The following is a 12004-nucleotide window of genomic DNA, read 5'->3' as shown; positions in this document are numbered from 1 at the left end:
CGGCATAATACATAAATATATCATTTAATCTGGCTTCAGATTATATTTATATCCTTCAACTTTGAATGTGCACAAACAGACACTTAAATTTGTATAAAGTTGAACAAAAAGACTCACATGTCATCCTACATGTCATTTTTTGTCCTACATGTATATTGCCATATAAAATTCATGTATTTATTTATTTAAAATTGAATAGTTAAAATATCTATTTGTGCATTATAAAAATTGAAGATCAAATATATATATTATATCTAATTTATTTTATATTATTAATATCGGTATAATTTTAACTGGCTCGAACGAGTAGTGTGAAGAAAGTCCAAAAAGGAAGTGTGTCAAAACGGAAGATCCGAACAACCCACCTCTTTCTTCTCTCTCCTGCTATAAACTAGTGGAGTTTAGTACTATTCCATATCTTGTCTCTCTCTGCAGAATCAGTAAAAACAATACACTACAACACTCCAAACAGAGAAACAAAGAATCCCTTTCTTGTTTTGTTCATAGCTTTTTTGATTTTTCATTTTGTAGCTGATGATGCTCTGTTTTTTGTAGTAGCAAAAATGGTTGTCATTTAGAGAGTATCAGGTATGATTTCTGTATTTATTTCTCGATTTAGTAATAAATTCAAAAACCCAATTTGATCTTTTTGAGAAAAAAAAAGTGATCTTTTGTTTATTTTTGTTGTTGGGTTTTTGATAGAATACCAAAAAGGGTAGGAGGAGAAGAGAAAAAGGAGCGTTCTTTGTTATAATCATGGCTGTGGTTGAGAATGCTGCTATTAACGTTGTTGTTTCATCGAATCCCAGAAGAATTGTACAGAAGGATGTTGTTGTTGATCATCAGTCAGTGAAAACGAAACAGAACAATGATGTGCAGAGGTCGAAGGTTTCCAGCGATCAGAATTTTGAAATTATGTCTGTTAATCAGCAGGAGCAGGAAGAACCCCAGAAGGAGAATGGAATTCAGCAGAAAGAGGAAAGCGTGAATGGTAATGGAGTATTGGATAGTCATAGTATTCAGCATCAGAAAATGAACGGTGTTGATGGTGGTGATGAAGGGTTTAAGAAGGAGATGAGGGATTTGGAGGAAATGCTTTCCAAATTGAATCCCATGGCTGAAGAGTTTGTGCCTCTTTCAATGGCTAACAACAACATGCTAGTGCCATATACACCCGGCGCAGTGTATTTTGGCTTTGATGCTAACAATTTTCTAATGCAGACTGAGGCCAATGGAAATTCCAACAGAAGGGTATGAACTTATTTTTATTGATGAAATAGTGATTTATTTTTGATGAATTTTCTCCGTGAATCGAGGTTTGTTAGTAGTGTATTTCTCGAATGTAGAATGCTTTCAACCTACTTGCAATGTATTTGATCACTAGGAACATTGGGTTGCAGCTTTGACAAAGACAGTATTTGATGTCTTGATATCTTAGGAGTTTATGTAATTTCAAGATGAAGGGTGTCAGTTAGTGATTATTTTCCTTTCTAAGTTATCATGTTTTTATTTGGTCTAAAGCAAAAGTTGATAATTTATATTTGTTCGTTTGTTTGCAATGGAATACGTATATGTTAGGTTCTCCACTTTTAACATTGTTTACTTTCCAGAATCATTTAGTATGGTAGATGTGAGATGATCACTCAAGAGGACATTTCATATAGTCCAATTGTTATTTTGCATAAAAGTAATAAGAGGGCTTTAGTCATTTTAGTGTTCAAGTGAAGGGTGTTGAGTTTATTTTATATCTTTCTTTACCATTTATTTTGGAAAAAGACAAAGCTTCGTTGTTTTTTTCTTTTGGAAATATATTTACGTTCGTGAGTTTGAGCTGATTGGTGGAGTTTACATTGTGCATGTAGAAGAAAAATGGCTACGGTCATGGAAGGAGAAGGATGAATACCCGAACAGGCATGGCCCAAAGGGAAGATGTTATAAGGAGGACGGTTTATGTATCCGACATTGATCATCAGGTAAAAAAGAGAGTTGGGTGTTATTATTAATTGGGTTACTGCACCTTCATCTTTTTTATTTTAATAATTCTGTTTCTTCTTCTTTTGTGTAGGTGACTGAAGAGCAGCTCGCATCACTTTTTCTTGATTGCGGACAGGTGGATATCTATCCATTATGTCAAGCATCAGTACTTTTAGTTCTCACTGTTTTGCCTTTCAATTATGTTGAGGAAATGTCTTGTTTCCATTCTGACTAACATTGACGTGTAAGGTTGTTGACTGTCGTATATGTGGTGACACCAATTCTGTACTTCGATTCGCCTTTATTGAGTTTACAGATGAAGGTAGGTTGACACATGATTATTTGTTTATATATTCTGGCTAGATTGTTAGGGTGCTTGTTCTCTAACTCCACATTTTCCCCAATATGTTATGCAGAAGGTGCAAAGAGTGCTCTGAGTCTTGCAGGAACTATCCTTGGGGGTTATCCTGTGAGAGTGCTTCCTTCTAAAACTGCGATTGCACCGGTTAATCCAACCTTTCTTCCTAGGGTGAGAAATTTTGGCTACATGTAGTTTACCCTTTGTAACAATGCCCTAGGAGTGGCAAATGCATACTTAGTGCTGCTAATACTAAAATTTTCACCTTTTGCGCTGATGTTAGTCTGAAGATGAAAGAGAGATGTGTGCTAGAACTGTGTACTGTACAAATATTGATAAGAAGGTATTTTGGGTTTACAATTTCACTTTTTTGATGGACTTCAATGAAGAAAATATTTACTACTTGTATGTTTGTATGAAGCAGATTACTCAAGCAGATGTCAAGCTGTTTTTTGAGTCCTTATGTGGAGAGGTTTGTAGCTGCTCATGTAACAAGTCTGACGTGCTGTTCCTTCTTAAAATCCTAACTCTTTGTTATGGATTTTCTTCTCTAACATAGGTTCATCGCTTGAGGTTGCTTGGTGACTATCATCATTCGACTCGTATCGCTTTTGTTGAGTTTGTCATGGTAACTTTCATGAGCTTCTGACTTTTCATTGCTGTTTATACTAACTTGAGTTGTGGACCTCTTCTTCTTACCATCATCAAAGCTACTGTCACTTCCAATAGTTGCTATCTATGTCGGATCCTGTTATTTGCAAATGCTTTTCTTTAGCATTTTATCTGCTCAAAGTCTGTTATCTCTTTTACTTTGCTCTTGTGGTTCCGAGTGGGTAAGTAGTTGTATTAATGTGGGATAGCTCCTGTAACAAGATGTAGAGAACTTACACAGTAACATGGTTATCTACAATATATACTAAAAAGTAGAGAATCTACACAATAATATGGTTTTTGTACATCTGCACAGACGACCACAAGAACTTCATATGTGCACCAAAAACTAAATAAGAGGCTATTCCTCAAATTTATGAAATAATTTCTAACCCCTCTTAAGCTTCCTATTTCGTTCTAATCCCACATGATGACTAGCGGGGCAACATCCCGTGCCCTGCATCTTCTCTTCCTTCTTCTAGCAGCCTACTATGAAGTATGAACACATCTTTTATTGAGCCCGACACTTTTTGACCAACGACTTCTGTGAAAACGCACCATCATTTCTTGCTTCCACCTTCACAAGTCCTGACCAGTGAGTGCTATCCTGAGAATAGAACATTCCCATCAAGCTTTGGATTTCACTACTGCCCAATCTTTTAGATTTCTTTTGATCACTAGTCTCATGAACCCCTCTTGTACCACCTGGATCTGTTGCCATCATCTCTTTTTTGCATGAATTTGTGAATGAGCTAGGGATGGTCTTCATCAACACGCTCTCTCCATGACTACTGTTGATCCCACAAGACTCTTCTTTCATTCCCATCTAAATAGGTAACAAAGTTGCTAAGTTCTTCTTAACCCTTTATGATATTGCTGAAAAGACTTATCTATAAGGTAATTTTACATTCTAGCCTCCATTTTCTTTCGACAACTCTGTATATCTTTCTATCACCTCCCTTCGTAATGTCTAATCTTCAATCCTAAATCTTTATAGCCACTTCCCAGGTGGTTCCTTGTTAAAAATTCTAAAATCTTTCATCCAAGCCCTCTAAAAGGTTTCATTTGCCGTGCCCCAGAACAAGTTTTTCCTTTACAATCTTTTTGTCACATTAATGGGAACTCCGTGCCTTATTTGAATGTTGTGTGATTCTCTTGCGGTCAAAAAAGTGTAGAAACACCAACTCTGGTCCCTATTTGAATTTATTGCATTAACTCAAAATGTCGCTAGCTTGGGTCACCCCTATGAATTCTAAAACATAAAACTGAGTTTTGGCTTAAAATTTTCTCCCTTTGCTCCTGCTATCCCAGTATAAGCATATACCGGTGTCGTTCTTTGCCACCACTAACTAACTCTAATTTTGTTAGCCATATGAAATTTACAGCGTTCTGTGAGCAAGTTTCTCTATAGTGAAACCTTTCTTTGGCTTCACAAGGTCCTTTATCTGCAGGTTAATTGATAATGTAGGTCTATTGATTTGATAGCCAGTTTCGGTTTAGTTTTCCTACTTTAGGTACTCAATAGTGCAGGTAGAGTTTCTCTTGGTGGGAGTATTCCTTTAATTCCTTAACTAGCAGATGAAATGAGAGAGGTGCGCAGTTTGATAGGATTTTGTCTACCTTCCCAAGAGAATTTACTCTTAGGATTAATTTTACAGTTACTTTACTTATCACAAAAAATTATCTTTTTTTCATTACTTCATTGACCATTTCCACTGTAATAAAAGTGAGATATGAATGAGATTGTATGCTTGACCAAAACTAACGTGAGCTGAGAAGAATTCACCCTCTATTGACGAGTTAAACTGGCTCATTTTCACCTTTTGTTTCATTGACATGAAGGATTATGGTTGATTCAGGTTGACTTGTGAATCTTATACATACTTTTTGGATTGGTTTTCATTGTTGAACTTATAATAGAAAAAACGAACTGGAAAGCTGCATCCTTTGAAAATAAAGAAATGAAGGGTTTTGGTACTAAAAGTAATTTGAAGGAGCTTGTTTTACATAGAAACGAAATTAGGAAATTAAAAGACCTTGCTGAAGGGGTTCAAGACAAGCAGAAACAAAATTCGCTTCTGTGTCTATTTTTTGATCAGTTGAACAGGCATCTGACTATATTTAGTTGCTATCTACACATGTTAAGTCTTGATGTAGCTCATCTGCAGCAGCTAGAGATATCAGAAGCCTTAGAATTTAGAGAAGTAGAAACAAGGAAAAATTGCAATCATGATGTTTTTGATACCTGACCAACTCAAGTGGACATGTTGGTGAGGAATCAGATTTATAGAAAGTGGCAACAGAATCTCCCAGAGCAGTCCCCAGAACTTTGCTCTTGCACTACATTCAGATTATCTGGCAAATTGTTGTTTACTTGGCTTCTGTCTGTGAACAACTTTTAAGCTCTTGCCTTTAGTTCGGACTTCTCAATTTACATAGATGCAGACCTGTTATTTAGATTAAAAGGTGTAAGAGCCATGCATTTTTGGTACTGTTTGTCCAAAAGAATCAATAATATTAATGTCCAACCAAACCATCGTAGACTTTGATAAGTAGGGAGTACTTTAATACCAGCAATTTGATAAGTAGGGAGTAATTTCATTTAACCTGCAGTTTTATTGATTTTGTACTCTTTCAGTTCATGATTTGCTCTCAACTAGTATGTTTCTTCCTTTTCCACTGTATCCTATCCTTCTTACGGGTTAAGAATTGGTAGGGATATCTTAAAATACTCTAAAAATTTCTCCGTTCATTGGATTCTGTGTCTGCATTTGAGGTTTTCATCTGATGAATTCCAGAAGCTCTTTTCTGTTATTTGTCAGAAATGTTTGTTTCAAAAGTGAGATCATTAACTGTAGAGTTCATGCTGAATTTCTCCAGTGACACACTTTCAGTGTACGTTTTGTCTTTAATAGTAGGAGATGCGTCTTATATAACGGGACAACACTTTTTAGTTTGGAAATGACATACTTGTGTCTGTTCTTCTTTTCTTCTATTTTTCTTCGATTCTGCAGCTTATTTTCATTGCAGACAACACCTACGTGATGCCTTTGTCAGAATATCATTTGATATTAGTGTGCGACTGTGCATTGTGTGGTATTGCTGTGATCTCAGCACTCCTCAGTTCCCAAATTTTTTCTTTTGTCGTTTGTAGAATATTCATTAGATTACTGAATAGAAAATTTTGAACTATTCCATTTTACTGATTCTTTATCCGTGTCATCATATCTCCTTGATGGATTTTGGTACAACAATCCCTTACCGCACTTTATGTATGGTTTCATGTTAAATTTTCTTCTGTTTCAGGCAGAGAGCGCAATTATAGCACTGAACTGCAGTGGTGCATTCCTGGGATCACTTCCCATAAGGTTACTTTCTGATTCCATAGAACTTGCTGTCTCATATATGCTGAGAGTTAACCTTTATAATATTATGATCTATGCAGGGTAAGCCCATCAAAGACTCCTGTGCGTCCGCGTTTTACTCGTTAAGCAGTGCTCTGATCAATCACTGTGGCATTGCTTTTCAGTTGGTCTTTTGCTTATAAGCATATCTAAATATATACTACATATAGTATTAGAGTACTTTTCTGGCATTTTTCATTTAGTTTTCAGTACTAAATCTCTGCTGAGAATCTCTAATTCGCGGGGTACTAGTTATCAAGCTTATAGAGTTGGGCTGGTTTATAGTAGATTTATTAATTTAAGTTGGTGTATTATGTTTCTATAGACACTGCCTGAGTACCAAAACTAGATGGATGTTCTTAATTTACAGTTATATTTATCAGTAACTTTGTTGAAATTCGATGTGTTTGGCTCTTTCTAAGTTTTCTGCTATGTTATTTGGTTCTTCAAAACATGTTTTCCTGGGGAATTTGGTTCAATTGTTACATCTCTTCTTGTTTTGATTTTCACTGCAAAGACTTAGATGTAATTCACAACTTGTAATATATGTTTATACTTGAGGAAAGTTGACAAATAAAGGGGTCGTTTGGTTTGTGGATAAAGTTATCTCGTGATTATAATCCTTGGACCAATAACACCAAGTTTGAGGTATAAGTTTATCCTAAGATTACTGATTTAGTTCTACTTTTTGGAAAACGTTTTTTTCTTATAGGAAAATAAGTTTCTTAAAAATGAGGAAAATAACTTTCACTTATTAAAAAAAATTAGAATTACAAACAAATATTTTTATTCTTATTTATGGAAAAATTAAGGTAAGTTAAACCATTTTAAATTAGGGCTCTAGTTTGGATGACTTTAACTTGTTTACATATTTTTTTTTCTAAATAAGATAGGAACCTAAATGTTCTGTAATGAATAAAAAAAGTAAAAAATTTTCTTTTTCAAAACGAAATCGAAATCTATATATTCTACGGGAAAAAAAGAAGAGTTTACTGAACATTCTAGAAAAAAACACAAATGTTGAGAGTGAGATTTGAACTCAAGCAAGTTCGCGTGACTTAACTTGTTTATCATTTTCTTTTTCAAAGGAAAAAAAAAAAAATTAATAAATGTTGAGAGTGGGATTTGAACCCACGCCCTTTCGGACCAGAACCTTAATCTGGCGCCTTAGACCAACTCGGCCATCTCAACATTTTATTTAAAGTGCATAAACTTACAAATACTATATGTTTTACTTTCCAAATCTGTGTATTGACAATGTTAAGTATATAATCAATTATTAATGATGTTAGGTATATAATCAACAAACAATAAATGAACAAAGAGTAGAAAGCCTCAATAATGAAGCGATATCGAGAATCATAAAGTTTGAGATTGTTACAAAATATGGATAGAGTAACTATATATTGAGGGAGGCTACTTCTCAATATTGAAGAAATAGCTCTAATATTTCTCAAAATCTTCCTTTTACAACAAACAAATGTATTTAAACACTTGTATATACTATGACTAATTTAAGGTTTATAGTTTTATATTTGAAAACACCTTGCCAATTTTTCTTTTACATATTCAGTAACAGTTATATACATCCTTTTCATTTTAATTTGTTTGTCTGATTTTGACAGAATATATAATTTTTGACAAGATATATATAGAACGTACGAAAATATTTTTTAATCATGTGATCTTAAATAGGCTGTGTGAATATTTGAAATTAAAAAGTTTCAAGAAAAGGGAATGAGACATTAGCTTTGGATAGTAGCATAAGCTGAGAGTGTGCTTAACTACTATTCAATCTTCATGCAAAAACAATAGCATGAAGTAGTTCAAACCTTTACGGATGATTTTTTATTCCTGCTCTATTTAATAGTGTATTTAAAGATATATATGTGTTTATATGGATATATTATTATTTATAATTATGCAATATTTTTTATGTTCACGTGGACACATATATACCTTTAAAATACACTATTAAATAGTGGAGGGGGTAAAAAGTCCTTTCCAAAGTTTGGTATCGTTATAATAATTTTGGTCAAAGTTCGAATATATTTCAGACATTTTTCTCTAATATATTTCAGACCTTACTGAACGCACCTATGTTTATAATTTTTCATAAAGTCAACTAGTGACCTTTTCAAAGTTTGGTATCATTACAACAATTTTGGTCAAAGTACAAATGTATTTTAGATTTTTTTTCATAAAATATTTTAGACCTTACCGAACGCACCTATGTTTATAATTTTTCATAGAGTCAACTAGTAGTAGCAGTAGCAACACGATTTTACCAAAATGCTGAGATGCACTATATATAAGTTAATACTGGTAAACAATTTGATATGAAATTATCAGTTATGTTATGGTTTTATTCTTACATAATTAATCTCGATATTATTTATATGAATTCGGAGCCTAAAGAGTATAAAATGTTAACAAAAATTTCAAAACGGTAATTGAATTTTTATTTTAACCAAAAGGGCAAAATCGCTAGAAGAGTAGCGATTTTACTCGCTGGAAAAAGCAAATCGCTGCTATTGCAGCGATTTCCAAAATTTAAATTTTTAAAATCATTTTTTAATAAATCGCTGCCTAAGCAGTGATTTCTTTAATTTTTTTCAAACTTTTTATTTGAAATTAAAAAAGATGAAGAGAAATTAAGAGCAAATCGCTGCAAGTGTAGCGATTTGTCTCCAAATTTTCTTTTTATTTTTTTAAATCATTTTTTAAAAAAATTTTTGATTACTACTTATTTTGAAAAATCATTATTATTTTTTTTTGGAATAAGTAGTAAAAAAAATTTAAAACTAAAATTTCTAAAAAAAATTTAAAATTTTATTTTAAAAATTTTAAAATATTTTTTTTAAAAAAATGATTTTAAAAAATAATAATAAAAATTTTTGCTGGCAGCGATTTGTCTCTTAATTTTTTTTAAATTTCAAATAAATAATTAAATTTTTTTTTAAAGAAATCGCTGCTTAGGCAGCGATTTGTTAAAAGATCATTAAAAAAAATTTTTATTTTGAAAATCTCTGTCAAGGCAACGATTTCTTTAATTTTTTTTTAAAGAATCAAATTTTGCAAATCGCTGCTCTTTCAGCGATTTTACTTTTTTCGGAAAATCACTGTTATTTCAGCGATTTTGCCCTTTTGATTGAAATAAAAATTCATATACCATTTTGAAATTTTTGTTAACATTTTATACCATTTAGCCCCCGAACTCTTATTTATACATCATATTAATATCATTCTTAAACGTCGTTTAAGGTATAATTCAAAAATTTGCTTGACATGACAATCTCTAGTAGTGACTCCAATTTTTATTTTTTCTTTTTCTTTCCTAATAGTCTTATGATTAAATTATATTATTCAAAGATTCAAATATTAAATAAAAGATAAACCAAAGATACAAGAAAACAGAAGAAACGTAAAAGAAGGTGTCCAAAAGTTCGAGGAATATTTTTGAATGATACTTTTTTCTTTAATGGATAAACCCGTTGTTGGAATAAACAAAAATGATAACAAAACATGTAGTGATTGTTACATCCAGCACAAGTAATTTGACATTTTCGTCCAATTGCCCACTTGCCCCACAAAATATCGAGAGAAATAACTTAACTCAATTGATTTGAAATACAGAGAGATTCATAACGAATTATTTGTATCTCACAAATTTATTTACTAATCAAAATTCTGAAAGCTTTCAGAACTACATTGTAAATATTGATTTAATTAGAATGAACGACTCTCTATTTACGGTATCCTTCTTTTTGTACAAGAAAATGACTAGCCAAACAAGAAAACTTTATGTTTTCCTTTTAAAGAAATACAAATCCATTTATTATAAGAAACTCAGGGTAAACATTCGACACTTATTAATTTGAACGTTGTAATATTTATATATGATAAATGAAAGATTTTAAATTTGGAGTTCCCTTGTTTATTATTAACTTTTTTTTAAATAACTTTTTAATTTGGTCTATAGGCGGCTCCAACCCCCATTGCTCAAGCTTACAAGCTATGAGTTATTCAGACAGGGCTAAAATTTTTATTTTTAAATGACTTTGAAAATTGCAACTTAATCCTATCAATTCATAAATTTAGTTGGACCGACCCATATACCTACTCATATTATTGATAATTTGACGTTTTTACTTAAAAAGAAAATTTTATTTTTTATTCACTCGCACCTAATACGAAAAAAGAAGTCTTAAGTTAACTTTGGGAAATGTAATTATTCTTCGGCATTTCACTTATTTGTAATTAATTTTTATGTATGTCGATTTAAAATAATTGTCACTTTACAAAAATTGAGAAAAGCATTATTGTATTTATTTTCTTGAAATTTATCCAACACTTAAGCTCTAAGGAGAGATAATGAATGTTTTATTTTAAAAAAGCTTATAGAAAGATAATTTAATCATATACTAACTTTATAACTTATATTATTAATATTATTTTAATAAATTATGTTAAATGGATCTTAGTTTTCAAGGAGGGGCACATGATGGAGCGTCTAAAAAGTAAATTGACTTTTTAAAAAGTCCCATTAGTCAAAAAAAAAAATAAAAATGTCCATTTTAAATAAAATTCATAAGTAGTATAGTTGGTTACAGTTCAATTAGTTATTAGAAATATAGCACCATATGCATCTCCCAGGTTGTGTCAAACTCACCAATAATGAAAGGCATGAACTTTAACTTGAATTTGAATCATATTTATGCTTTTTAATTTTAGGTGTGCACAAGTCGACACTTAAACTTGTATAAAGTTGAACAAATAGATGCCTACATATCATCACACATGTCATTTTTTGTCCTAAATGGTGTCTTAGGTGTATTGTGCCATGTAGGACTCATGTCTTTATTTGTTTAAAATTTGGATAGTTAAAGTGTTTGTTTGTGCTTTATGAAAGTTGAAGGTCAAAGTTAAAATTTGAAATCAAGTTTAGGGTCAAATATATGTATTATGCCATAATGAAAATTTCCTCACAAGGCCTTGATGGTTTTTGTGCTCCACCTTAGTCCTTTTTTGGGCTGGTTTCTCCTGATTCGTTTTGATGTCTGATTAATTTAAATTTATATTATGTATGATTGAATAGACATTTAGTTTCATCAACTATATTACATTTTTTTGGTGATTTATCGTAGCACTCAGTGTTTTCAAAAATATTTTTGGGGTGAGTTTTTGAGGCAAGTCTCGAGACGGGACGTACCAAAAACGCTCTGAAGCGTAAATTGAAAACGTAGATTTATAAGTCCCAATTTCTAAAATTTGGGGCGTAAGCCTCGAGCGTAAAATCATAAGCATGAGACGTAAAAACATGTATGCCCTGGACGTTAATTTATTTTTTTTTACTTTAAATCATATTTTTTTTATTATTAGTGTAAATGTGTAAATGATACTTCTTAATTGCTAATTATAATTATTTTTTCTTATTAATCCCTATCTAAAATAGATAATATTTTTTTTCTATTTATTGTAGATTATTTATTAAAATTTATTTGTAAAATAATTGAAGTCTTACTTTTACTTATTTTCTTAATACTAAAAATTAGAAAATTAGATATACATGATACTATGCCCTTCATATCCATAGAACTTACGTCCTATGTCTCAA

The 12004-nt window shown here is 31.7% G+C and overlaps 1 protein-coding gene and 1 non-coding gene across 2 annotated transcripts; one reads left to right on the top strand and one right to left on the bottom strand.

Annotated features, from left to right (window-relative positions):
• Positions 1-285: 285 nt before the first annotated feature.
• LOC101266229 (polyadenylate-binding protein-interacting protein 12) lies at positions 286-6784 on the top strand. Its single transcript, XM_004240932.5, has 11 exons — positions 286-588; positions 703-1251; positions 1863-1973; positions 2066-2110; positions 2224-2296; positions 2391-2503; positions 2616-2675; positions 2757-2804; positions 2892-2960; positions 6290-6351; positions 6429-6784. Exons 2-11 carry the CDS (start codon positions 757-759, stop codon positions 6472-6474), a joined length of 1122 nt encoding a protein of 373 aa, XP_004240980.1. The 5' UTR covers positions 286-588; positions 703-756; the 3' UTR covers positions 6475-6784.
• A 713-nt stretch (positions 6785-7497) lies between these two features.
• Positions 7498-7578, bottom strand: TRNAL-AAG (transfer RNA leucine (anticodon AAG)). Its single transcript has one exon. It is a non-coding gene; the product is annotated as a tRNA-Leu (tRNA).
• Positions 7579-12004: the final 4426 nt, after the last annotated feature.

This window comes from Solanum lycopersicum, chromosome 6 (assembly GCF_036512215.1).
Source record: "Solanum lycopersicum chromosome 6, SLM_r2.1".
In the NCBI taxonomy this organism is placed as follows: domain Eukaryota; kingdom Viridiplantae; phylum Streptophyta; class Magnoliopsida; order Solanales; family Solanaceae; genus Solanum; species Solanum lycopersicum.
The sequence above is the reverse complement of the archived record's forward strand: the minus strand, read 5'-3'. Positions and strand labels throughout refer to the sequence as shown.